The 27,727-nt window shown below is 46.3% G+C and overlaps 1 protein-coding gene across 1 annotated transcript in view; it reads right to left on the bottom strand.

Moving 5' to 3' along the window:
- Positions 1-27,727, bottom strand: part of LOC146209745 (2-acylglycerol O-acyltransferase 2-like) — a 40,141-nt gene continuing 12,414 nt past the window's right edge. Inside the window, exons 2-6 of the mRNA XM_084603413.1 lie at positions 23,717-24,066; positions 16,889-17,121; positions 8,215-8,389; positions 4,937-5,136; positions 1-3,041 (exon numbers count right to left, since the gene is read on the bottom strand). Coding sequence (XP_084459539.1) covers positions 2,890-3,041; positions 4,937-5,136; positions 8,215-8,389; positions 16,889-17,121; positions 23,717-24,066 — 1,110 coding nt within the window. The 3' untranslated portion in view covers positions 1-2,889. The remainder of the gene's footprint in view (positions 3,042-4,936; positions 5,137-8,214; positions 8,390-16,888; positions 17,122-23,716; positions 24,067-27,727) is intronic.

Here is a 27,727-nt window from a genome sequence, read left to right as displayed (position 1 = left end):
AACAAATTTTTTGGGTGAAATGCGAATAGGAACAATCATAACTGGTAGCAATATATTATCGTCGAAAATTATTATGCAGTTGAAGATAACACAGGGTCACGGTCACACCATGGCCACACAAGGATACCGGCTCGCCGCTGCATACGTGTGTGCCCTTGTTCAGCATGACAGATAGAGTAGACATTGCGGTTCTATAGGACTGAAATTATAGACGAGCAAAAAGAAATTGAAAGTGAAATTGTAGAAACCTTCTTGATTGAATCAGCCGAAAAAACAACATGTGTTATATAGTACACCATCTGTGGCCCTCACAAAGGATAAGCTAGATATGATAGGTGTGCAGATGCGTAGTCGTGGTCATGATTACACGCGTGGTCCCGCGCATGAATGATCCCGGGTTTGCGATATGACAAGAATGCTGTGCATATATGTCCGTCCTTCTGATAAGAATTAAACAATTCTAAGTTGGCGCTTGTGGCGCGTGTGGTCCCTCGTGTAGCAAGTAGCGCACAAGATTCCAAATATGATCAACAAACTGGTCTCTGTGCTAGCATTGTTTCTACAGCGCTGCCCAGAATTACAGTAGTTCCGATGGTCCTGGCTAGATGCCAAGTCATCCGAGAGCTATATCCCTGGACGATTACCTTCTTTTCTGGTCTTGCAGCGGTGACAACTGGTGACGAGTATCAGTTCGAAGGCTGGCGAGGCAGATAGTGTGAGAGCCAGCATCCCCTTCTAACATGCGTTGAATTACGACCGATTCGCACTGCACTGCACTGCTGGGGTGGAACCACAGCGATATGTAGAGCGAATTTGCTCACAAAATGAGCACCGCTTTGTACCTAGAAATTTGGCGCAACAAACACAATCACATGAGAAGAAACAACACAGGCGCGCACTACCAACTATAATATGGTTCTGAACACACACTTATTCTTCACCACACATGATGATGATGATGACCCGAGACAAAATGGCACATACCCACGGCGGGGGATTGGCCAGGGTGCATTGTAGATTGTAAATATTTATGTTCAAGGACTGGAGTATTCAGATAAATATGGATCTTTACCTAACATCTCTTCTTCACCTATGTACATCTTCACACACCTCTTCTTTGCCAAGCTGTGTTTGTTGCGCAGCTGTGTTTGTTGCGCCAAATTTCTAGGTACTAGGCAGCACCAACGTGTCCCTCAAACTGTTATTTTGAGCACTGCTTTCTATAGTGACACTCCTGAGCACTTTCAATTGGCACAGAATAAATCCCAGCTCTAATATTTGCCTAGATTGATTAGAAGGTTTCGAGAATAGCTTTTACACGTGTTAGAAAAGCTGTGTGATACGCTTAATTCTTGCTATGAAGAAAACTGTTCTGGAATAGACCTGCAGCCAAACATTGCCGCAAGTTCATCTGCAACAATCGCGTAATACTTTGGGCCCTTATAAGGATATAACAAATGTATACTGTTCTGAAATATACGCGCAGCCAAACATAATAGCAAATTTTGGTAAACATGTAATTATTTTGGCCTTTGAGAATAGAACATTAAAATGAATGCAAATGTGTGGTTTACTTTCTCAAAATAAGGCCGGAGGAAAGCATCTTCTCTGAGAAAGAGTCCTTTTTGAAAATGTATGTTCTGTGAGCGAAAACAGAGGGGAGGATTTATAATGATCAAAGATTTTGCCTTCCCACGTTCAACAATTTCATTATTCTGTGATAAATTGTTCTACATTTTGAGAGCTCACAATTAAAATGCGTTGATGAACTTTTACTGATATCGTAATAATTTATTGAAAACCTTGCAAATTCTGCACTGTAATTGACTATAAAGTCATAAGGTGCCGAAGGTTCTTGCGCGAGGTTTAACCAATGAAGGTTTGTCAAGAATTCAAGTTTCTAATAAACCACCCAGAAGCTGTTATGATTATGCCCACTTCTCTCACCGGGAAGGAAATTTTGCTACTGTTAAAATATAGTTAATTTCGGTATATTTTTGCTTTGAACCTTGGTTAATTACATTAATGGCACTTACTGAAGACTGTACATATGAACATTTCGTGATAAAAGCGACCGAGCACATCAGTTGAAGGCCTCGCTGCATCAGCAGTTTCAAAGCGTCTAATGCTTGAGGACCTGCAGAATTTCAAATTTAAAAACGATGCCCGAGATTCTCTGCACAGCTTTCTGATCCGACTCTACTGTGTACTGCCGCTTAGGCTTTGCGTAATTTGTACGAGAATAAATGGAGAAAATATCAGCTATGACAGATGACAGTGCTCATGACAGTGCACAGTCAGAGTCGAGCACAAAATAATTGAAGCACCCTGCGTGTCTTCGTTTGCCACTGTACACGTCTGCTTAAAGGCATTTCTGAGTTTAGAGATTCGGTGATGAGCAACGGCATGTTGCGACTTCTCGGAAGTTGGTTTTGAGCACGTGTTACGCAGTTGACGAAACAAAAATATATGAATATATACACTGTCTACTTATTCTGCGGCTCTTCTCATATACTCCTGATCTGAAAGCAAGAATTGTACTTATAGGTGTTGTACAGCATTCCCGCAGAACCATGTACAGTGACTGTAGGCACTTTCCCATCATGCCATTGTGTACCCAAGGCGCTGTAGCCCACTGCAGCTGCTTGTGTCCATATCGACTCTGTACGAGACACACTGGCCGCAGGCGGTGTGCTCCTGAAGAAAGAGTGCAGCTTCATCACGTGGGCTTTCATCGAATCAGTCATCGATCTCCGAATCAAGGATTCACTCCCGTGTCCACACGCACGGTTTCTTGATGTAGAGTAATGCTAGCCGTGACCACTATCATTTTTTGTGCGCGAACGTAGGGCGCTGACATATGGCAAACCCTTTGAGCTGTCCAAGTCGTCACGTAATGATGAGCTCGGCTCCCGGCGTACTGTACAGGGTTTTGTGCTCATTGAAGAGCTGCACCAGGGCATCGGTGTACTGCCGGTGGACGCGTTCGACCTCCTCTGCGCTAGGATTCAGACACTTGGGCACCTCCAGCGGTTTTCCAACTGCGCAGAAAGTACATGAACAGCGCATTCACGTTAGTAGGACAGCGAACGTCACCTTCAAAATATACAAAATATTCACCAGTTGTCATTCGTTACCTGCTCTGATGGAGGATACCCTGCCACGCCGTTGCTCCAAACTAGTGTTGTATTTTTGTGTGATGACAAATTTTAACATACAATGGCGACGGTATTTACAGCGATGGGCTCTGCTGGATTGGGCTCTTTCATTTAATTGAAACACCAGACTAGCTATGTGTCCCGCCGCCAATCTTGCCTGCCAGAAGGCCTGGGGGGTAGCGGGGAGGGATGGCTTAGAATTATTATTACATTGGTATCCTCTACACACTTCAAGCACTACTTATTAAACACGGTACAGAATTGATGCCAGTAAGATTCTTTTTTCAGAATTTTCAGAATTTTATTGATTCAATGCAACGAATGAATACAAATATTGGTAAGTACAGGAGGAGGTCTCAAAGCCAATGGCTGCACAGGGGACCTCCTGTTACAAGTATACAAAAACAAAAATAATTAAGTGCATACAACAGCGGATGAAAACTAACTGTTATAAAATATAAACATGGAACACACAGAAATACATGATAGCGTAATATAAACAGAATATAAATTGGGAACATGTTATATAAATGCAAAACAGAGGAAAACAATTGTATGTGGGATAAGTATTTTTATCAATGAATTTTTTTCCCCCTTTTTTTTTAGCCCGATAGCAGAAAAGTACGAAAATTACGCTTGAAGGCATGAATATTAGAAGATTGCTTAATTCTGAATGGTAATTAATTCCACAGAAATGAGCCAGAGAAATTAACTGTGGATTTGCCGTAATTAGTTCTGGGTTTTGGCAGTAAAATATTATTTTGGCATGAAAACCGAGTGAAGCTATGTCTCGGGAACTGGGTACTATTAATTATTGAGATGGGAAGTGATCCATTCATGAACTTAAATACGAGGATGCCAATAGAATAATGAAACATGGATGAGACTTCAAGGATGTTATGAGCTTGCAGCAAGGGCGCAGCACTGTACAAATGGCTGTTAGAAGTAATGATGCGTATGGCTTGATTTTGTATGTGTTGTAGCGGAGCTATGTGTGTTCTGTATGTGTTTCCCCAAGACGAAATACTACAGTTCATATGGCTATGGATGAAAGCATAGTAGAGAGAAATGCGCGTATGTAAACTGAAGTAATTTCGCACCTTGATGAGCACCCTTATGCCGTATGCTAATTTTTTAAAAGGTGTTCGAGTTACAGTATTGCAGTCGAGCAAATAATAGCGCTCACAAAAACGATGTGACACTTCAAGCATCCGTATTTCTTGCCAAGAATTCATGGTTCCCGGTGGTATATAGAAAGAGCAATGTGCGTTTCAGCCGGCAGGAGACAAATGAAACATTAACACAGCACAATGGCTGCGAAAAGGTTTCGCTCTAGTCAACAGCAGGTAGCCGGTCCGATGGTCAATAGTGAGCCAGGCACACCATTGGGAGTATCTATGGCAATGGGGCGAGAGAATGAGAATGCTTGAAATGAGCACAGTGGACGGGTCAGTATGGTCATGCAGGGAAGGGACCGAAGAAAAGGCTAGGGATGAGCATAATAAGGTCGAGGCGATGCAAAACGCCAAGCTGAGAGGTGGTGACAGGCTAATGGTCAATTAATTCGGTCATTTGAATGCCTTAGCATTTAAATTATTGAAAGATAGTAGAGTTCAACCATTTATGCTTGCTTCGCGCGTCATAATGTGAGTTGCTGAGCTTATTTTATCGCTACAGTTCAGTCTGGCTGCATTTCGTATTCTCTTGTCAGCGCTGCCTGCTGCGACCTGAGAGCCGCCTAACAGTAGACGCAACGCTTGGCCCAAGAAAACACTTGCCGACGGTGACGATCGGCCGTCGGCGTGGCAGCAAGCCGCAGCTGTACTGGAAGATACCACGGCCCATGAAGAGCGGCGGCGAGAAGCCGAGCTTGCGGGTCAGCCACGTCTGGAGGCGACGCAGCCGCGACCCGTCCGCGTTGTCCACTTGCGTGAAGAGCTCGGTCTCGCCGAATGAGAACACCGGAACCAGCGGAGTCCTGTCGAGGAAGACACATCTACACACTCACTGACGGGCCTGTTATAGGCTCGCAGTAGGCCCGCCGGGTCATGCGACAATACAGGATGTTTATGGTATACTTGAGCTCGACAAAAGCGAGTCGAGCCGTCATGTCAGCATTGATTTGATTCCCGCACATACATTCTCGGAGAAGGGAGCAAGCCATCTTGAAAGAACTGGGCTGATTAAGCCGTACTCGCTTAGCAGAGACCAGGTAAACGACTGATATGTATTAGCAGGCGGGAGGGGAGAAAGAGAAACTGGTCTGCCGTTGTGATAGCGCATCGCGTCATAGCTCTAATGCCAGATTACTAGCGCTTTGAAGTCTCCTTAGACATGGCTGAAAATCTCAGGTAAAAAAAAAAAGAAAGGTTTGATTTGGTTCGGTTCGCAGCTTTTAACGTCCCAAAGAGACGTGCAAAAGGAAGGAGTAAATAGTGTAATTAAATAAATAAGCAGTAATGCCAACTGATAGCACTCTCGTACTAAAAGCGAAATGCAGATGCTACTATTCCTCTCAACGATTTCTCGAGTGAACTACGATGTATGGACTTTTCGCCGTAGATCACAGAGGCTCAGCTAAACGCTATTCGCTGTGTTTTTCTCGAAAAGTTTGCCACAAGGCACAAGTTGAGGAAGGGGCAATGGAATGCAGGAGATACAAAAGCTAAAAGAAGGAGTGAAGTTCAGTTTCACTAAGGTAGTCGCAGAGGTTGGCGGTGTAGTGGCTGTCCAATGTGATCACGGAGTCTTCAGTGACGTCACTATAGTTTGACTCGAGCGGCGGGAAACTGCTTAGATTCAATTTTCTGTGCAGTGAACACGTATTTTGAGCTGGCCGAACATCACACACACACGAAAACATCTGCAAAGGTTGTTTGTTCTAAGAAGAATTGAATGGAGTTGTCCGCACTGTCTCCTCTGTGAGAGCTGGTACACGTGTGAGCAACGCTATGAGCTTATGATAAGCTAGAGTTTTTGTATATGCGTATACAGGGGTACAGTTGAATCCCGCTATAACGAAATTCACGGTGCACGAAAAAAAATTCGTTCTCGCGGAACTTCGTTATCGCAAAAATTTGACGTGAAACGCAGAAAGAATTGCCCAAGCAGCAGCAAAGGCGTTTAATGCCAAAAATCTGTAAGCTTGGTTTGCTTACGCTTCACGGCGAGCAACGCCGTCACGCGATTTTCGCACTCGGTCAGCAAACCCATTGCAACATCGTCGTCTCGGACAGCAACGAAATTCCTGATGACATCAAAAGCGTCCATCACCTGTACGGCGGTTGCCGCAGCCGGCGCTTCCTGTACGTCGTCGTCTTCTTCATCGGAAGAGTCCTTATCATTCCGGGCAGCTTTTATGATCTGTTCATCACTCACATCTTCGTGAACAACAACACAAGCGTCAGCGCCGATGTATTCGTCGAGCTCGAGATTAGGCGGCACGGTTCCTATTTCTCCCAGCGTTTTCCAGGCGGCCGCGATCCCCGGAGCCGGTGACGCCTCTTCGTCGTCGTCTGTAACGCCTGGTGTTAGGCCAGCAGAGTGTACGGGTCGACCTTCGGCAAATCCGGCGTGCCTGAAACAGTTCACAATTACTGAGCGCCCCAGTGTGCTCCAGGCAGCAGACATAATCTGCAGTGCCACGTACAAGTCCACCTTCGTATCTCGGCCGGTTTCAGTGTTAAAAAGCAGCCGCTGAATTAACCTCCCGCGGTAAGCGCGCTTCAGGCTAAGAATCACGCCCTGATCGAGAGGCTGTAAGACAGACGTGCAATTGGGAGGGAAAAACCTCAGCTCCGTGTTAGTGAGCTTGACTTCGTCGGAGTGATGCGCTGAACAATTGTCCAAAAGCAAGCAAACTTTACGGCCCTGCCGCTTCATGTCGCGGTCGAATGCCATCATCCACTCGGTGAAAATAGCGCGGGCCATCCATGACTTGTTGTTCGCCTTGTACTGCACAGGTAGGCTACGAGTTCCCTTAAAACAGCGCGGCTTGGCACTTTTGCCTATGACTAACGGCGGACGCTTGTCCGAGCCATCCATGTTTGTGCAAAGCAGCACTGTGATGCGTTTTTTGCTGTGTTTGCCGCCGTGACAGCGCTGCCCCTTGAAGTCGAGCGTCCTAGCCGGCAACATCTCGTAGAATAGCCCGGTCTCGTCGGCGTTGTAAATGTCTGCAGGCGCGAAGTTGCTTAAAATTCCGGCCATACTCGCCTTCCAAGCAGCTGCTCCGTCCACGTCTGCTGACATTGACTCGCCGCACAACACTTTTCCAACGATGTTATGGCGGGCCTTGAAACGGTTTAGCCAGCCAATGCTGGCTTTAAAATCATCAATGCCAAGTAGGCATGCATAGTTCAAGGCTTTCTGCTGGACGATGCTTCCGGACAGGGGGACGTTGCTGGCTCGTGCTTCCACAAACCACGCATGCACTGCTTTGTCCAACTCTTCATGGAGGGGCCGCGTCACCTTTTTGTGCTTCGAGGATGTGCCTGAAGCAAGTGCCATTCTCACGCTGTCCTTATTGCCTAAAATCGTTGACAGCGAACTTGCAGGAATTCCGAAGTCTTCAGCAATTGCCGCTTTCTTCCTTCCGCTTTCTGCTTGGGCGATTATTTGAGCTTTTTGCTCAAGGGAAAGAGTTTTGCGTTTTTTCACTTGCGTTGCCATCGTGTCCTGCGGATGAAAACTCGTTGTCGAAGAGAAAGGCAGCGAGTGAACAACGCGACCACGACACAAAGCCAAAATGGCGGAACTGCAATCACGTGATTTCATGCTTAATGTGGCTTTGGATTTGACTTGGACTTCTCGCCAATAAAACTAGTTTCGGTTTCGATTTTGAACGCGAAAATTTCGTTGAAGCGGAAACGCTCTGCAAAAATGGTTCGTTGTGCAGAGAAATTTAGGCCATTAATTCTTATAGGATACTCGCGGGGAATAAAAAATTATTCGTTGTCGCGGAAATTTCGTTGTGGCGGTATTCGTTGTGGCGGGATTCTGCTAATGAGGTGATACAGGGAAAAAGTGCACAGAAACACACAGTTCCCAAACCTACCCGTTCCTGAGTGCTGTGCGGATAAAGCCCTTGCGGCGGCTGAGGAACAGCCTGTAGCATCCGGGGCGTGCCTCTAGTGCCTCGACGGCTCCACCCACTACGAGCACGGCCGCGTTTCCGCCCGTGTCTCTGCTCAGGATCCAGTCGATGCTTTCTTGCGTCGCCGAGCACATGCCTGCAAACAAGCGTTGAAGTGCCGGCTAGTTGGTAATACATTTTGGAATAACAGCACGAAAGGCGAGGACGAAGATCAGAAGGACACAAACACAGCGCTTTGTTTGTGTCCTGATCTTCGTCCTTCGTGCTGTTATTCTAGCCTGCAAAAAAGTATGGAGTGATCAAGCGAGCTACATGAGGCGTAAGAAAACTCACACCTCGCGCTTGCTACAAAACATTTCTCAGCTCCTGAACAACAGTACGCACGCGCAGAACGTTACAAATACATTCGTTCATAACTTGACCCGTAATGAAGCAGAATTTAGAAAGCTGTTCCGGTGAGTATGAATTGCATGTGCAGGGAATAATGCCAAGGAAAAAAAGGCATCGTGTTGTGTGCAGAAAATCTGCTGTAAAAGACCGTTCGATTTTCCTCTGCAGCTTTTGCATTTTTCTCCTCCCTCTTTGCTTTTGTTGTGGAATGGTTAGCTTTGTTGTCGAAGTCATTGTTTCTGCCCTCGCCGAGCTGTCGCGCCGTAGAGGAGGTATTTGAGCTATAAACTGGGAAGTGAGAACTAGGCTCTATGTATTTAGTCTCCCTGAAGCAAATTTTTTTCATCCCTGCCTTCTAAAACGTTTGCGGTGCTGAACGAATGGTTGAACAATCATATACCCGCCATGCTAAATTAATTTAAAGAAAAGAAACAATTGTAAGCAAGTAAGCGCTCCTGTCAAATTTGATAGTTGCAATGTCGTAGCGGCTACTGGCAAATCTCTGTTGACGAACAAGACCATGATAAGACAGCTTTCGTCACACCCGATGGACTTTACCAATTTAAGGTTATGCCTTTTGGACTTTGTAACGCCCCTGCCACATTTGAAAGGATGATGGACTCATTACTCCACGGCTTCAAATGGACGACTTGTCTATGTTACTTGGATGACGTGATTGTCTTCTCGCCCTCATTTGAAAGCCACCTCCGTCGCACTTCTTCTATCTTGGCACTTTTCCGCCGTGCCAGACTCCAACTGAACTCAAAGTGCAGTTTTGTTCGCCGCAAACTTAAATTTCCAATGGCTCTTCCAATGGAATTTTCCAATGGCTCTCGTTTGGGCCATTGGAAAATTCCGACCCTACTTGTTTGGCCGACCCCTCACAGTTATTACCGACCACCACGCCTTATGTTGGCTGTCTTCCCTCAAGGATCCTGCTGGCCGCCTCGGCCGCTGGGCACTGCCCTTGCAGGAGTATAACTTCTCCGTTGTACACAAATCCGGTCGGCTCCACTGGGATGCAGACTGCCACGCGGTACGCGATCACTCACGCCATTCCAACTAGCTGCGCCACTGACGTTGCTGACTGCCTCTTGTACGACTTCATACTTCGCCATGGTGCTCCCCGTTAACTACTTACTGACAATGGCCACTGTTTCCTTTCCCGTGTTGTTGACGAAATACTTCGTTCTTGCTCCGTTCGGCACAAGTTCACCACAGCGTATCACCCTCAGACGAACGGCCTTACGGAGCGTATTAACCGCACACTCGCCGACTGCTCGCCCTGTATGTGTCTGACAGTCACCGCGACTGGGACGTTAGTCTGCCATTTCTCACATTCGCATATAACTCTTCGCGCCATGACACTGCTGGGTACTCTCCGTTCTATCGTCTCTTTGAAAGAGACCCCTTACTGCCCTTTGACACTTTGTTTCCCATCGCTGGCCCCGTTATAACTTTTGCCCGCGATACCATCGCCCGAGCCGATGCCGCCCGGCAGATTGCTCGTCACAAGCTCTCTGCTTCCCAAGAAGTACAAAAACGCCGCTACGAGCTCACCATCGTGATGTGTTTTATCCTCCCGGGTCTCTGGTATTGCTCTGGCTCCCGTCCCGCCGTGTGGAGTTGTGCGGAAACCCAAAACACCGGTCCTTATCGTGTACTACGCCCAGTGACTGATGTAACATATGAGATTATGCCACTCCGCCCAAAGTCACCGTCCGCTACACCCACTTCCGAAATCGTAAATGTGGCCCGCCTCAAGCCATATTATTCCCCCTCTACATCGCACGCCTAATACGCACCGGGACGTTGCCTTTTGCCGAGGGGGATAGTGTTACCGGGAAACGCGCGACCGAAAAGTGGTTTGTTCACTGATGACGACTATATGACCGAGGAACGCGGGGACGACGAAGTGTGCTAGAAGACGACGACGCTGACAGAGTGGATGCTGCACGGCCTCTGAAGACTTTGCGCCGAGTTCCGCCCATTGCAGTGCAAGTTACACCAAATACATCCCTGTAGCAATATAACGATAATTAAAGCACATTTCCTCAAGCCTCCCCCTTCTGTCATTGTTTTTCATGTTGATGCAGAAACATTGTATTTCGACATTGAAAGCGTAATGCACATTTTTCGCTTTCTTATTTTAAGGCGAAAGGCTTCCTTGAATCATGGTCAAAATTTCGCTTGCGTGAGATATGTTCGCGAGATTCCACGACATGTGTTCTCCTTGTCCCCCATCTCATGACAACGTAGTGGGCGCGACGACGAGCTGCCTGCGCTGTACCGCTAATCTACACTTGAAATGGACGGGCATCGAGGAACGTCACACGACAGGCGATCTCACATTTTCAAGAGCGCTGCAGCGAACGCACGCCGAGAAAAGAAAATTTCCACTGTGCGGCACCAACCATGGCATTGCTAGCAAAAGCTATACAAGGGCGCGCTACGTACCGCGTGCAGCAACAGCACTAAGGCTTTCGCATTTCACTAGCGCAGATTATGCAGTCCTCTCATAATTGTTTCTGCTCGTAGAAATAGTTATTCTGAAATGCAATATGTGCGAAAGAGTTCTGTATTTCCGCGATCTCGAACGCCGATGTTGCAGTGCAGTCTACCCACGGACGGTGTGGTGCCTGGACCATCGATGGCTAAATCTGCGTAATAGAGCTTACTCGTTACTAAGTTCAGTAGGGTTGAATTACACCAATTTGGTTTGTTTTTTGCCTCAACCAAAATACGGCCACCGCGGCCTGGGTTGTATTTGCGACTTCGTGATTAACAGCAATAACCTTGCGATTAGCAGTAGTGATCAGCCAAGACTAATAAAAAGGGTAAGTTAATTTGTATTAACCAGCATTAGGATCATACGAGTGACAATAATAGAGTGATGAGTAGCGTTAACGAACAAAAGGTGGTACAAAAAACAAGCAGACAACAGACAAAAAGAACCGCTGTTTCTGTTTCGTGTCCGTTATTGGGTCGCCGTCTCGTCAATGTTCGCGAGTTCTTTAGGATGTGCTTATTGTCTTTAATATGGCCTTTTTACTTGACCTTAGGTTTATCGTTTTTTAACGGTAAAGCACTCCTTGAGGAACTGGGTTCGAAACCATAATTGGCGTATAATATACGGCAGCTAATCATGCGCGATAGACAGTAATAGCATCCCTCAAAAATTGGTAATTTGCGCACATACAACAGTTCCTTAACTACAAGCCAATAAACAGATCAACCAGTCATACGTCCTGTCTGGAAACGCTACAAAAGCTCACCATTAAATCTTCTACTAGCATATTAGCAGGGTGGCCATATTTGTCACTTTGTGTGCTTCTAGGATCACCAGGAGTAAGATAGCCGTGGACTTGTGGTGTTGGTTCCGTCCGCGGCGGCGTGAAATGACCAAGGCGTTTGGAGCGAAGCAGCTGCGTTGATGTACGGCCGCTGCAGTGCTGCAGGCTGCTAGTTAGGGCTCGACATGGTTAATTGGTACGAATACAGCCTTTGTGAATATAAAGAAACCAAAGAAATTGGCATCTAAGCCATGCAAGCAAGGTTTTTGTCGCATTCGTGGAAGCAGTTGCTTTTGGTATGGGGAGGCCAACTCATAACTGCGCCTTCAAGAGATTTTCACTTCTATAAGAGGCTTAAAGATTTGAAACATAACCCAAAGTCAAACTCCCTGGCTGTGCCCTCTCAAGTCCAGCCTCTGTGGAGCAAAATATAACGACGTAGTTTTTCCTAGAGCCTAAAAGGCTCGAGCCTCGCGCAGCGGCACTCAAGTGCACGGGGAGGAATCGCTTAAGCTGATTGAATATCTGGCATAAGTGCACTGAGGTGAGGCTTGGCGCAATTAAGCAAACATTTTTATATTTCGGCGAAACGCAAAATATCTCTGTGGGCTCGGTGGCTGCGCTCCCGCGCAGTTCTCTAACTCATTCGCATTCATCATGCAGGTGTTCACATTCACTGCTAATGCGCTGTTCGCCGCACTGCTAGCCCTCTCTCCAGCTACTGCTCAGCCTGTGGCCTCGTGCTACAGTGATTACGCCGCCCTGTCCTCTTATCCACCCAGAACCGAAGCTACGTCATGTCCGACGGAGCCCGTGCCAGAATACCGTTTCCTGGACGACAACTGGAAAGCCGCATCACCACAGACGTCAGCAACCGATATAAATGAGGATCAACCTTCTATGCTTCTCTGTGGGCTCGGTGGCTACGCTCCCGCGCAGTTCACTAACCCATTCGCATTCATCATGCAGGTCGGTGCCCTGCATTCTTTGCTTACAAAAAGATCTAGTAACTACTTCCTTATTCAGCTGCCGAGCCCACAGTGTTGCCTTTCCATTGTTGTTGTAATGTGCGCGCCTTGCTACTTTTAGCAGGCGACATTGAATCTAATTCAGGTCCTAGCGCCACCGAAGCGGTGCTTGCCGAATTAACAAATCTATTCGCCGGTCAGACTAAGTTAATTTCCGAAGTACTGGACGTTAAGAACCAGATCATCTCAACTGACAATTCTATAGCTAGTCTGTCTAAGCGCATAGCCGATCTGGAGGGCCATATACTAGCCTTCTCGACGTTCCAGAGTGAATGGAATACAATTAAAGCTGAAAATGCTGCAATGGCCTCCATGATTGACCTCTTGGAGGCACGGATCGATGACTCAGAGAATCGCTCACGTCGTAATAACCTCATATTTTATGATATTCCTGATACTAACCCGTCCGAAAATTACGCAGACTCAGAAGAAATAGTTATCCAACATTGCCTCGCGAACATGAGCTTGACAGTCAGTCCAGAGAGCATTGAACGCGCTCATCGCCTTGGGCATTACTCACCTAAACACACTCGTTCAATCATTGCAAAATTTAATTCACACAAACTTAAAAGCACAATACTCTCGAATGGCCATAACTTTAAAAACACCGACTTTAGCGTCGATTAAAATTTCTCAAAGAAAGTCTGACACGCTCGAAAGCAGCTAATTGCGTTTGCTCATGAAAACTCAAATTCTGCGAAATTCGCTTTAAACTACATTACTTTGCACATCGGTTCTAGGCGCTACATGTTTGACGAAAGCTCGGAAACAGTGCAAGAAATAGCTGCTGTCCATTCTCAGTCAGCAGCTGCCACCCAGTCTCAGTCAGATCAGCAATCATCCCGCCATGCACCCGTTTCCGCCGAACACCCGTTTCAATAATAGTCCCGTATCTAGCATCTCGTTTTCCGTTATATATACACTAACATTCGCAGTTTTCTTTCCAAGCGAGAGCTTGTTTCGAGTCTCGTTTCATTATCAAGTAGTAATCTACTAATACTAACTGAAACCTGGCTGAACGGTGACGTCTCATATAATGAAGTACTAGCTGACTTGTCGAATTTTCAACTTTTTCGAAAAGACCGCAGCGAAGGACGCGGAGGGGGCGTGCTTATAGCTGTCAGCCAGGACCTTATATGTTCACTAATAGATGATTCTTCTGATTTAGAAATATTATGGCTACACTGTCGCGCTGCACCTAACACAGTCCTAATCGGTGTTTGTTACAGGCCACCTCACAGAATCCCTGATTTTTCCCGCCAAATAACACACTAAGTCGACCGATAACAAAGCACCCTAATTCGCACGTCTTCCTTTTTGGCGATTTTAATTTTCCGAATATTGACTGGCAAAACCATACCACACCCATAGCTAATAATAGCGCAGCAAGGGAATTCTTAGATTTCTGCAATAACATGAACCTCACTCAAGTTATACTAGAACCTACCCGCATAACTGATAATTGCGCGAATATCCTAGATCTCCTATTAACAAATCACCCAGACAGTGTTCAGCCGATTACTTATCTGCCTGAAATCAGCGATCACAAAGTTATTCATGCCAACATTGTCCTCAAACCAACGCGCCGAAGGAAACTCAATAAAACTATTCGCCTTTATGGTAAAGGAAATTATGACATGATTAATAATGAACTCAATGAGATTTTTCCAGTTTTTGCGTTACGTTTTCATTCTCAGTCTATTCAAGAAAATTGGTCGTTGTTCAAAAATAAACTAGCAATTCTAACCAATCAGTTCATTCCCCTCTTCAGTTTTCAGAATTCCCATAAGCCATGGTTTAATAAAACACTTAAGCGTTTAGAAAACAAGAACAAGCGTCTTTACCGTTCCGCCAGGTTTCATGATACGAATTGCGCATGGGCAAAATATCACGAAGCTGAAAAATCATATCTCTCCGCTATTCGTTACGCCAAACACACGTTCTTCTACTCAGACGTACCCAATCTGTTAAAAAGTAACCCGAGAAAATATTGGCAAATCATAAACCCACATCATGCAACTGAGATAACGCTCTCAGATGAGTCAGGTGCCACCATCTTCAATGCTGCCTTCGCATCTGTATTTACTAACGAGTCTGAAATGCCTTTTTCGAAGCTACATTCACAAACAGGTTGTGCCATGCCACCAGTAATTTTCTTGTCATAAGGTATTTCGTCCTTAATAGAAACTATGAAACTCCCCATCTTCATCCTGTATTAACAATATTAACTTGAAGCTCCTAAAGAATATCAGGGATATTTCTGCCGAATTTTTATGCTTGCTTTTCTCGCAGTCACTCTCATCGGGACGAATGTCAGACGACTGGAAAAGTGGTAAGGTCGTGCCAGTCTTCAAATCAGGCAAAAAAATAAAAAATAAATTCACCGCTAAATTACCGCCCCATTTCTCTTACAAGCGTACCGTGCAAACTCAAGGGACACGTCATTTACACAAACATCATGAGCTTCCTCGACTGTAACAACTTTTTTCATCCGTCACAACACGGTTTTAGAAAAGGCAGTGAAACACAGGTTGCTATTTTCCTTCATGATTTGCATGATCATGTTGACACTAACCTGTAGACCGATGCCATCTTCCTAGATTATGCAAAAGCGTTCGACAAGGTACCACACAAACGATTACTTATAAAACTGTCATACTTAAACTTGCCTAATGATATTTTAAACTAGATATAAGAATTCCTCACTAATCGCACGCAGTTTGTCACTATTACCGGTCACAATTTTAACCCCATTCCTGTAACATCTGGTGTCCCTCAAGGCTCTGCACTCAGCCCCCTTCTCTTTTTAATTTATATCAATGACTTACCAGGCAACATCAATTCTAAAACTCACATGTTTGCAGATGACTGCGTCATTTACCGCTCATGTTACTACTATTATTGACCAAACTTCTCTCTAGGACGACCTTAACCGCATTCAGGAATGGTGCGACGTTTGGTTAATGGAACTTAACCCACATAAATGTAAACGTATGTCTTTTCACCGCCGCCATAATCCGCTTGATTTCCCATACGTAATTAGTAACGACCCTGTAAAGTCTTGTCTATCATATAAGTATTTAGGTATCACCTTGTGTAACGACCTGTCCTGGAGTGCACACATCACTAATATTATCTCAACTGCTAATAGAACACTAGGTTTCTTAAGACGTCATCTCCGCCTTGGCCCCGATCATGTAAAACTGCTAGCATACAAAACACTTGTCAGATCAAAATTAGAATATGCCTTACCTATTCGGAGCCCGCATCATGCTTACCTCATCAACGCACTTGAAGCAGTACAAAACAGAGCAGCCAGGTTCATTCATTCTTCATATTCCTACGACATCAGTGTGTCAGGGTTGAAAGATAAATCAGGGTTATCACTCCTCTCAGTTCGTCGTCGCATCGCCAGCCTTTGCTTATTCTACAATTTTTATCACAGTTCACTTTCCTGCGTGCCCTACATCGTCCCGCCAACCCACATATCTCATCGCACTTGTCATCCTTCCGAGGTTTCTCGTCCACGTGTCCGCACGGTTACTTTTGCAGCCTCATTTTTCCCCCGTACCATTGTTAACTGGAACGACCTTCCCAGAGACATTGCAGCCATCATGTGCTCCGCGACCTTCGCTGACAATCTTCATGCTCATTTTTCATCGGGTTAACACTTGCCGCCCACGAATAATGTACCCACCCCTTATGTAATGCCCCTCAACGGGTCCTTAAGGAAAATAAATGAAATGAAATGAAAAGTTGGTATATTCGCTGTGTCCGTGCTTATGCGCTCAATTTAGCTATGTTTCGGGGCTAGTCAGGTGGTAAGCTAGTAGAGAATGCACTCCAGCTTGATGAGAGGAATTGTAGCCCTCACTCAGGAGGAAATGGCAGACAGCGAGCTAGAAAGTGCAGTAAGAGACTTACCGCCCATAAGCATCATTTCTCGGTGCAAGGGGAAGGAGAACTGGCCGCGCAGCACGAGCAGGTGGGGTCGGATTCCCGGAAAGGTGGCGCTGAAGTCGGTCCCTTCAGTGGCGAAGTTGCAGAAGGCGCCCGCGCACATGATCCCATGTGGGTGGCAGCCAAACAGGTAGTTGCGGTCGGCCGGCAGCTCACAAGTTTTCACCAGCCGGATAGGAAAGTAGTCCCGGAAGTACCTGCGCCGTTCTGTTGTTGTACATTTACGAAAATCACGAGCGTACCTTTTTAGGTACAATTCGGCTACCATACTTCCCAAATATTAAGGAGATACTTAATCGGGGCCTTGAACGTAAGACAGGATAACGGTTTGTGGCAGAGGAGGCGCCGCCTGTGGTTTTGCGGGGGTGCTTCCGCACTAAAAATCTCATTAATAGTTTATATAGAAACGTCACAATAACGTAGGACTCTGAAGCCACAAAAGAGCGTCTACGTGGGGCACAGGGTTCAGCAGATTTATCTTAAGGGCATGCTTTAGGCGAAATAAAGCAGTTTATTAAGTTAAGACATGCAGTCACCTTGAATTTGCGTTGCATATCTTGCATTAATAACTTTCATTCCTCGTGGGACATGTTTCATGTGAGCGTTGTAGGGCGTTTGAAAATTCCACGCAAGCTCAGGTGGCTGTGACGCCATCACCTTGTCGTCCAATCAGGATTTTCGTGACGCAACATCGATGACGGCAACGTCAGGTGTTCTGTTGAGCGGGACCTTTATTATCGCGTAAAATGTTTAATGGTTTTCAGCACCTGCACAGGGCGTTATTGTGCGAACAATGAAATCCCACGTTGCAACTGGTTTCGCTGTTTCATACAGATTTAGCGCTATTGGAATCCTGCTTTTTACATAGGCATTGAACTCAACGAATAATAACTTTAAAAACCGTAAGCTGGACATAACATCTGTCCTGGTATAGTCGTGCACACTGATTTTTACCTTATCCTTTAATTCCGAATTACGCGTGCTATCAGCAGCCAAGAAAGTAGTCAGCGGCGGCCTATCTTCGAGTGCCTATTTTTCAGCTGAAAAAACTTGGTGATATTTATTTGGCGTCACGAGGGACCGTATGTCCAGCATCCTCTTCATAAATGCCATTGTCACTTTGGAAAGCAATAAATTACATGACTAATTAAGCTCCACAAAATAATGTGAGTGCATTTAACGCAGAGCAAATTATTGCGAGCAGATTATAATGGCAGAACAATTGCTTCTGGGACGTAATGTATAGAAATACATGTCACTCAAGGCACTGTGATGTTACGAATTCGAATTCGTTTTCTCTCTTCTCACTCACGCGGAAAGACGGATCACTTCAGGACGACAGAAGTGTGATACCAATATTGCCCAGCAAGGACTACCGACACGTTTCCAGTTACCGCCGAACCAATAGGAGTCTTGGGGGACACTCTGCTTTTAAGATGTCACGAGACATGCTTAAAGACCCGACTCTACGGCTCTCCTTAGCGGATAGCCATTCCCGTGAATGCACTACAACTGCTACCTGTTTAATCACTAATCGCTGAATTTAATTGTTCCTCTGTTTTTATCTAATGCATACTCATGAGTCCGTAATCGTAATTAAGCTGCCACATTATTTGGAAGACGATCCGACGTGGATTCAGCAACCCGTAGGAACATGCCTGCGTGGCTTAGGGGTATATAGTGAGATTTACCCGTAGATAACCGCAGAATGTATCAAAATTATAAAAAAAAGAAAACGGACTTTTAAAGCAGCATTATCTAAACCAGGTTACTGGATATTCTTGTGCGTTTCGAAACATGCTGGAACTGTGTTACCTGTTACCTTCGACAGGCGGCAGGAGTCCACGTAGAAAAACTGTTCAACAGAGATGTATTTAAAAGGAGCGATCCTGTGTGGCAAAACGTAAACAAAATTTTAAATCGCGTTAAAATAGCTAATTATTCGGTGCAAAGTTTAATTGTCAACAAGCCAGTGAGTGGTAAAAGGCTAGCAGGTGATTTTAACGCTTACTTAGTGCTTCAATGATGTTCGCAGGAATGTGAAATGCCAGCACTCGCAGATTCTTTCCACTGCGTTCCTGTCACCAACCGATAATGATCGAAATCAAAGTTGCCACCTGGCTTTGTGCAACAGCAAGTCACTTGACATTGATGACATGAACATTTCACCAGTGGAACATGTAGCAGATGTTCAGTTAGGATATGTGTTTAATTGACGTATTCCTTCTTCGGTAATGCTTGTCATTCTACGTAGTGCGCGTGTCTCAAAACGAAAATAAAGATGATGATAATGACTGAACATGCCATGTTCCCCCAAAAAAGGCAGATTGCTAAACTCGTGATCGTTCATAGCGGTGGAGATAAAAATAATATGAAATAATCGCCCTATATCCATTCCATCTTTTTTCTAAAGTGTTTTGAAAAGATCTTATTTATATGAGTACCTAGTTTTTGTGAAAGCTATACATAACTAACGCCAAGTGAGCATATATTCAGGAAACACTTTTCGGCCAAAATCCGCTTACTCATCCGAAAAGAAGTTATTGCTGAGTCCTTTGAGCAAAACCTTTTTGTTCTTGAAATATTTAGATTTTTCAAAAGCGGATCATTCCGCTATATTTTTCAGCAGACTATATACTCTTGTATCTTAAAACGTTCATGTTGCGGCTGTTAAGGTTGCAATAGCAATACGAAAAGCCAAAATACTGTATACAAGCGAGATAGAAATACTTTGTAACAAAGGGTGCATAAATCACGGCTGTCAAATGTGCTACACGCTTCCGTATTTATTTCGAGTTAATGAGAAGTCCGAATCAATGTACGTTTCTTTCTTGTAGCAATACTCCAGGCAGTTTTTAGTGCAAAATCTATGTAGGATGCGTCGCCTCGGCAAACTTTACTGGCTTTTTGTCGCCGCTCCCAGAATCTTTCGATGTTAAATGAACATGATTATTATTTTGACCCTGGATCCAAGAGCTGCGGTTCGATTGCCATATCCTCTTCAGACTGCAATATAGGTGACGGAATCTGCTGCCAGCTCGCTCATGGTCACGTGACGTCACACAGCCCGCTGACCAATCGATGTTCGTCCATAATAACTTTCAGCTATCATAGGTCAGGATTTAGCATTCGCGACGACGACGCCGTATTTTCAGGTGAAAGGGGCTTAACGCTATCGTAATAATAACGAGCCTTCAAACAGTAGAGATAGCTTCGCGCCCAGGAAGGCGTCGGGCACGTCAGTATAATTTTGAGTACTGTTGAAATCAAGTATTCTTTCCTACAGCCGTCCACACACCTAAGTACTAATCATAGGGTTCGCTGGTTCACGATGTACATTGAAACAGAGCAAAAGACACAAAAAGGAAATATCCTGAGATTCGGTCATTTAATAGTGTTTCTGACTTTTTTATGCTTCATTTTGGCTGCGATAATGCGCTGGCGTTAGAAACATTATGATTCCGTATTCTTTATTTCGTCGTTGCGAAGCTCTGAGTGATATGCACCTCCGTAGTGGACGATCTTTCTGTCCCTCTTCTTTCCAGTGTGCGTGTCCTTTGCGCCGTCCCAATGTACATCACATACTTAACACGACTTATCGACAGCGTGGCTTGGATCGATGTCAGGGCCAATAATTGTTAATCGACGGGTGCGAGACCGTATTCTCGGTATGTCTGCAGTGACTGATGTTAGCTGGTCAGCGCTTCGACTTGAAGGGTTTTTAGCCTGTGCCCGATCACCGCGTGGAGAGCGGGCTCGTGAAGGACCAGTGGTTTTTTACGATAAACTACCCCGCGTTGTCTGGGCGCGTGTGTGAGCCTGAAAAAGCAAACAAAGTAAGGAAAAACTTCCTCGTGCTCGCGCTGTGCACACGGAGATCGATTACAAACGGAAAAGCAGTCAATGAGGTTGCCTCTACAGTCAAGTGAACTGCGCACCGGCTGTCGTCAGCCTCCAGAAACGTAACGAGGACTAGTCTATAGCACTATAGGGCGGTCTCCCACCCGGCAGCTAACACTTTGTGGCGCTAACTTCAGTCCAAGCCCGTCCAAGCCCGTCCAAGCTATCGTTTTTATCTATAGAGTTAAATGTTCGAGCGGTTGTACTATAGTTCTTCAGCACACTGTACAATTCAAGCACTTTAATTTCCATGCATACAAATAGCTAAAGTAAACGAAGCGAAGAAATTACTCGGCTGTCCTTAGGCGTGACTGATAGGCTCTTTGATGTCTTTTTAATTTTTTTGTAAGCCACCTTTTCGTAGTTCCCTTTTTCCTCTATTACAAGTCGTTACAACTCAGCCAGCACAATACATTGGCCCATTACTGGTATGTATTGGCAATGTCCGGCACATCACAGGACCAGTACATCGCCAGAATAGTACCGATGTAGGGCCGATGTTTTATGCTGCCTGTGAAAGGTAGACCAACGCAACAAAAACCGAGGCATGGCTGAACACTTTTACCGCACTCAAAACAGAAACTGGCATAGAAGCCGACGTTTCGCTATCCGGATATTCCTCCACCGTTTAAAGCCTCGAAAGCACGTTATTAACGCTACAGAGTACTCCACAAAATACGGCGTTGACGTTGTCCGCGTCAGTGCAATGAGCAAGGAGTCACGGGCACGATTTTGGCTGGCGGCAAGGGCGTACAATAACTGATCTTGATTTAGTGTAACGTAGGGATACCGCGTGTGACAAGGCCGAGTGGACAGGCGCTGCCGACATGGAGATCGGAGAGCCTGGTCCAGTAGACACGCAGCCCCTAGGCCAAACAGCCACGTTTCTATATAGGGTGCGGTTAAAGCGCGGAGTTATACTTAGGTGGGTGGTCTTTCTAATAATGTTTACGGCTGCATGTTTATTATGAGCGGGATAATAGAGGCAAAACATAAAAATTACTGATAGTGATTAGCCAAGTGAATGAACGCGAACGAGAATCCTCAAAGGGAGCCTTCAACGCTGTCACGTGTCGCCCTTAAAGGCGGAGCCTAATTGTCCAGTCATTTTTTTATTTTTATTAATAATGCGAAACCATTACTAGGCAATATCGGCAAGGTCGTGTGTTCAAAATGCGCCTACCGAACACGTGTAGCCGTTTTAGTAATAGTTACATTCAACCGACTGGTTGTAACCGAAAGAAGATAAAAAATTTCTGCAGGGTGATTAGTTATTTATTAGAGCCAAAATGGTAAAATCGGACGTCAATCGGACTTTGAAATAGCCATACGAGTAATGTCGACGTCAAAGGGGTGGTACGCCACACCAACAGGAAAGAGATGGGTCTGCCTGAATGATCGAAATAAATGCGTCATATGATCCGAAGTGTGTCATGAGAGTCACTTAAAAATATAATTAAGGCATAAAAGAGCGAAAAATAATTCCGAGTGTCATCGCAAAATCTGCACTGCAAAAATTCGTAAAAAGAGCGTTGCTGTGTTGTCAGCGAGATGTGCCAGCGGGATACCACCAGTGACAGATACTGCGCCTTTCCTTCCTTGTAAACCAACTGTCGGTGAACTTTGATGCGTTCAACGAAACGTTGGTTGTGTTCGACAAGTGGCGCGCGATGTACCGTGCACGTGCAGCAGCAACGCTCAGGCTTTCTTTTTTTTTTTTCGCCTTTCTCCACTACAGATTGTGCTCGCGAACTTTTTCTTCTGGTAAGAGCAATCACTCGACCTCAGCAGCAGGCGCAGGGTAACGTCCACGCCATAGTTATTTCGTCTTGTGCTAATTCTTATTCACCGGTGACTGATTTGTTGGAAATGATGTATCTGAACTCCAGATGTCGCAGTGCTATGAGGGAGCTGCATTTGCTGCTTGCTTGTGAGTTTGTCCATCGTAAATTCTGGGGTCCTAGTCAGTAGTCACAAGCCAACGATTTTTCTGTTTTATTTACAAGCACATTCATATAACCATGGCCTCTAAACAGTTTAGCACTGTGCACTCTTGTAGCAGATGGCTGCTATGAGGTGCGCGTTGTTATCTATTTCTACGAAGCGCCGGGGGATGATATCTCCATGTCTGCGAGTTTGATAATTAGGTGACACTCGTTTGATAGGAAGGCGCGGTGTTGTTCCTCAGTTAAGGATTGCGTACACTTTTGGGAAGCACTTATGGTGGCAAACCTTCGCCTAGGATAGGACTTCCTCACATGACAGTTGTATTAAACGATCTTATGGTTCATTCAGTCAAATATTGCGCTCTTCAAAATACTATTGTTTATCAGCCTGATAAACAATAATCACCCTTTTTCAGGGCATGATGCCACAGAGTTCATGACTGCTGTCTGCGGTTTTCTTTGCAGATCCTCGCTCGCATACGCGGACGTTGCTATCCACATGATCAATAATTCCTTGATTTGTATCGATATTATCTCGCACATTCTTATTACCATACAGCCGGCTACCACAGCGTATGAAAGATCCCCAGACATGTATATAAGTAAGCACTTCACCCAAGCCATGCACGAATGTGCCGAAGTGACCTAGTGGTATCGTGCTTGCTCAGAATTTAAGGGCCCTAGTTGATTCCATTCACGTCTCTCTTTTGCATCTCAGTGGATAAGTAGACAGCTCGTGCCAACTCGTTCATGCCCTATTCGTGACATCACACAACCCCGTTAGCAATCAGTGTCCCGCGTAGTTTCCTGCCAGGGGCATGGCATGCTCGTGGTCGTTCGCTCACAACGCCGACATATATGTCACATCGAATGGAGTAGGCTTGCGACGCTATCACTTCAAGTTGGCTTGACTGACTATTTATACCCACGAGGAAAGGCTGCTCACTTCCAGATGGTCCAGCGGCGCGCCCAGTCGCTCCGTCGGCCTCCGCGTTCGCATGTGTTGCGGTCCCAGTAGAGCCAGCCGGCGTACAGCAGAGCAAGCGGATATATGCTCGTGCAGAGCAGCACGTAGAGGAGCAGCAGCGAGCCCGTGACGCCCTCGGCCAGGAACGAGAAGGTGAAGTAGAGCGCCGCTAGGGTCTCCAGGCGCCGGTGCAGCGGCAGTCGCAGAGGTGCCCACTCCATGCCCAGGAACCGCATCCCTCTCGAAGAACACGCTGGGCGGACGGACAGACCGCGTGATTTGGAAGCTGCCCTCACCTCTTCGTTCGTGTGGCCCGAAGTCTGTTGCATCTGCACGGGCAAGCCACGAATTAGTAGAGTGTTCATGTCCTTCCTTCTAACAGCGTTTTGTTCGTCTCCTTCCATTGTCTTGCTTCCGTCCACATCTGTCTGTGATACCGTTACTTTTCTCGAGCCATACACAGCCATCATATTACGGAGAAACGAAGACGACAGGAAGTTACATTCACATGAATGTTTATTCAAGGAGAAAGATATGTGGATGATGACGTAAAGTGGGCGTGCGGCCACGATTGCACAATATTCTCAAATGTTAAAATTTCATGCTTCTACAGTGCAGTAAAAGGTGTCCTAAACCACGTGGCACCTGTCATGAATGCGAGATTATTCGACTCTCTCTCCCTTACCATTTTTTTGGGGGGGGGGGGGGAAGACAGCTTCACGGTTGCCTAATATTGGTTCACACTGGTGCCTTTGAGAGTAAGTTCATATTGGAAAACAAAATTACTTGCGTCAAAGTTCTCTTCTGCTTCATTAGGCGCTTATTTGGGTACTGCATTGATATTCCGATATAGCTGCTACCCCATGCATGGGGCATCTTGCAAACTACGCTTCTAGGTGCGCTATAAGGGGATACCGATTATTTCTTTATTTGTTTCTTTATTTACCCCCAGGGTAACGAAAATTACATAGGGGAGTGATTCAAGCTAACACAAGGTGATAATACACGAAGTAAAACAGTATAGAAACACTTTTAACCTAATTATATAATGCTATAGCTCAATAATTGCAAAACAAGTTAGCACGATTGAAGCGGGAAGTGGTTCCGTTCTAGAGAAGTAAGGGGAATGGATGATAGAAAAAGAAGAAGAAAAAACCTTTTTTGGTTTACAGCGGTTGATACCAACGTACGCGATTAATGCAATGAGAGCGACACTGTGGTTCGGTAATTAATTCGGTGTCACGTACAGCATGGCAAGAAAAAGCTTATGAAATAAAATTAAGCGTCAAATTTACGTCGAGAGGGTAGAGACGGAAACGGAAAATCTTTTTTATGGTTGATATAGCCGCGAAACCTTCAAAACAGTATTTGTTGTTTTTTTGACAACCGCCGGCATACAGGCTTATCACTCTGATTCTGGACCGCGTATCAGTTCCGTAATCTTTGTTTGTTAATGCTCGATGTCGCGAGTCACACCTTTATCAGTTTTGTTGTAGCGCAAGATGCACCGAGATCTGTCTCGAAGGTTCCGACCACTTGGGTGTCTTTCCACAATGTTCCAGCCCGTGCTGGTAGCTGTTTGCGACGTTATCTAGATTGTTCTGTGCAGCCTTTAAATTGAGCGTTGCCGAGTGTGACGAGCATCCTTTGTTCGACGATCGACGAGCACGTTTGTTTCTATCGCCGCCGCCGAGTTGCTTAGTTCTTTTGCGGGCGCAAGTCAGCCCAAATAAACAGTTTCTTTAGAGCAATCATCGACCCCTTAATTTTTGTCGTCGACCTCGTCACCACTACGTGACATCTGGTGGAGGTGCTGCCTTTGATCGTTCAAGCGAAGACCCAAGCCGTGTTCCTGTCGCCCTGGAAAGACCAGCCTACAGGTCACCGAGCCAGCCGCCGACTTCAAGGCCTACAACCCGAACACGGTCTGCTGCTTGACCCCAGTCGATCTCGGAAGGCATCGACGCTGACAATGGCCCAGCCTACAGCACCGGTTGTTTTTGTCCAACCCCGTGAGCTCCCCTGCTTCCATGGACGATCGGATGAAGATGCGGGTGACTGGATGGACCTTTTCGACCGTGTGGCAGAATTCAACGGTTGGAACGACGCTGCGAAACTCAGGCAGGTCTACTTTGTTCTTCAAGGACATGCCCGAGTTTGGTTTGAAAATCACGAGATTTCTTTCAAGGATTGGGAGATATTCAAAGCACAGTTCTTGATGGCCTTTACAAGTTCTGTCGGAAAAGAAAGAGCTCAGGCCCTCCTCCAATCAAGAATTCAACTACCAAAGGAGCCCGTCCTGGCCTACGTAGAGGAGATGAAACGCCTGTTTCGCCGCGCCGACCCTAACATGACCGAAGATGACAGACTGAAATTCTTAATGCGAGGCGTTAAAGTGTCGCTTTTTGCGGGGCTTGTCCAGAACCCGCCGAAAACTGTGGAAGAATTTTAGAGTGAAGCATCGACCATCGAGAAGACGTTGGATACCCGGATGCGCCACTACGAGCGACCACTTCAACCAAACTACTCATGCCACTACCCCAGCACATCTGCATGCGGAGAGAGCCTTCGGTACCTCATCCGGGAGATCGTGCGAGAGGAGCTCCGCCGAATGCTGCCATCATCGCAACAACCCCAGGTAGCGACGCTCGCGGACGTCGTCCGTGAAGAAGTTCAGCAGGCGCTGGGCGTTCCTCAAGCGACGGCTGCTACTGTTCCAGCTCAAGAGGCAACAGGAATGAACTACGCTGGTGCATTACGTCGCCCTCCGCCCCGACGTGATGACTTTCCCAGCCCTCGCCGCTACCGTCCTGTTCCTGAAAGCCGCCCCTTGGCCCCCGCCCGCCAAGCCTACCAACGACCCCCAAACCCCAGGAAGTGCGACGCCTGGAGGACTGCAAACAACCGGCCATTATGCTTCCACTGCGGTGAGGCCGGCCACATTCTGCGCCACTGCCCGTACCGACGAGTCGGTCTCCGCGGATTTGCAGTCGACGCTCCACGACAACGCCCAGGTGAACGACCACAAGAAATTGACAACTACCTGCGTAGCGGTGAGACTACGCCACCAAGCCGTCGGTTCAGATCTCCATCGCCGTACAGGGCCCGCTTTGCGTTGCCAGACCGTACCTATGATGAGAGTATGCGCGGAAGGTCCCCAAGCCCGCGCAGGGGAAACTGAACAGAGCAACCTTTGGAGGTGAGGTTGCTCAACGGCGAAATGACGAACATCCTCCGCCGCCGACGACCACTAACGACGACGCAGCCATTTCACCGCCGCTCCACACGACGTCATCGACGATATCACGACCATACTGCAAGCAGACAACGCCGCCCAGCGCAGTAACTACGGTATGCCCCGGCCATGACCTGAAGAAACGACGGAGCCGAGATCGGACACTAAGGCCCACGTGCAATGCGAGGACGCGAACAAGTGACCTTGAAGTTGATATCGACGGTCGCAGAGTCACTGCCCTAGTAGACACCAGAGCTGACTATTCAGTCATTAGTGGACCGTTAGCCTCTCAACTCAGAAAAGTTACCACCGCTTGGGATGGCCCGCTGATTCGCACTGCAGGTGGGAACCTGATTACTCCATCGGGATGATGCACTGCAAGAATAACCGTAAATGGGCGTACTTACCCCACCAGCTTTGTGGTCTTGCAGCAGTGCTCCCGCGACGTGATTTTAGGCATGGACTTCCTAAATGAACATAGGGCTATCATCGACCTGCGATCCAAGCTCATCAAGCTCTCTGCAGACAAAGCCATTCCTGCTACGACGACGTCGATGCAACACATCCCCCTAAACGTCCTCGATGAAGAATTGACCGTCCCGCCCCGATCAAGCATCGCAGTCTGCGTAGGTAGCGCAAACATCGAAACCGCTGAAGGCATCGTCGAAGGAAATATCCAATTGCTCTTAGAACGAGGTGTCGGCATCGCAAGAGGCATCGCGAAATTCCGGAGAGGTCAAGCTCAGGTTCTGGTA

Source organism: Amblyomma maculatum, chromosome 1, assembly GCF_055883805.1.
Source record: "Amblyomma maculatum isolate TAMU_Amacu chromosome 1, ASM5588380v1, whole genome shotgun sequence".
NCBI classification, from domain to species: Eukaryota; Metazoa; Arthropoda; class Arachnida; order Ixodida; family Ixodidae; genus Amblyomma; species Amblyomma maculatum.
Note: the sequence above shows the minus strand (reverse complement) of the source record. Positions and strands in the feature narration are given on the sequence as shown.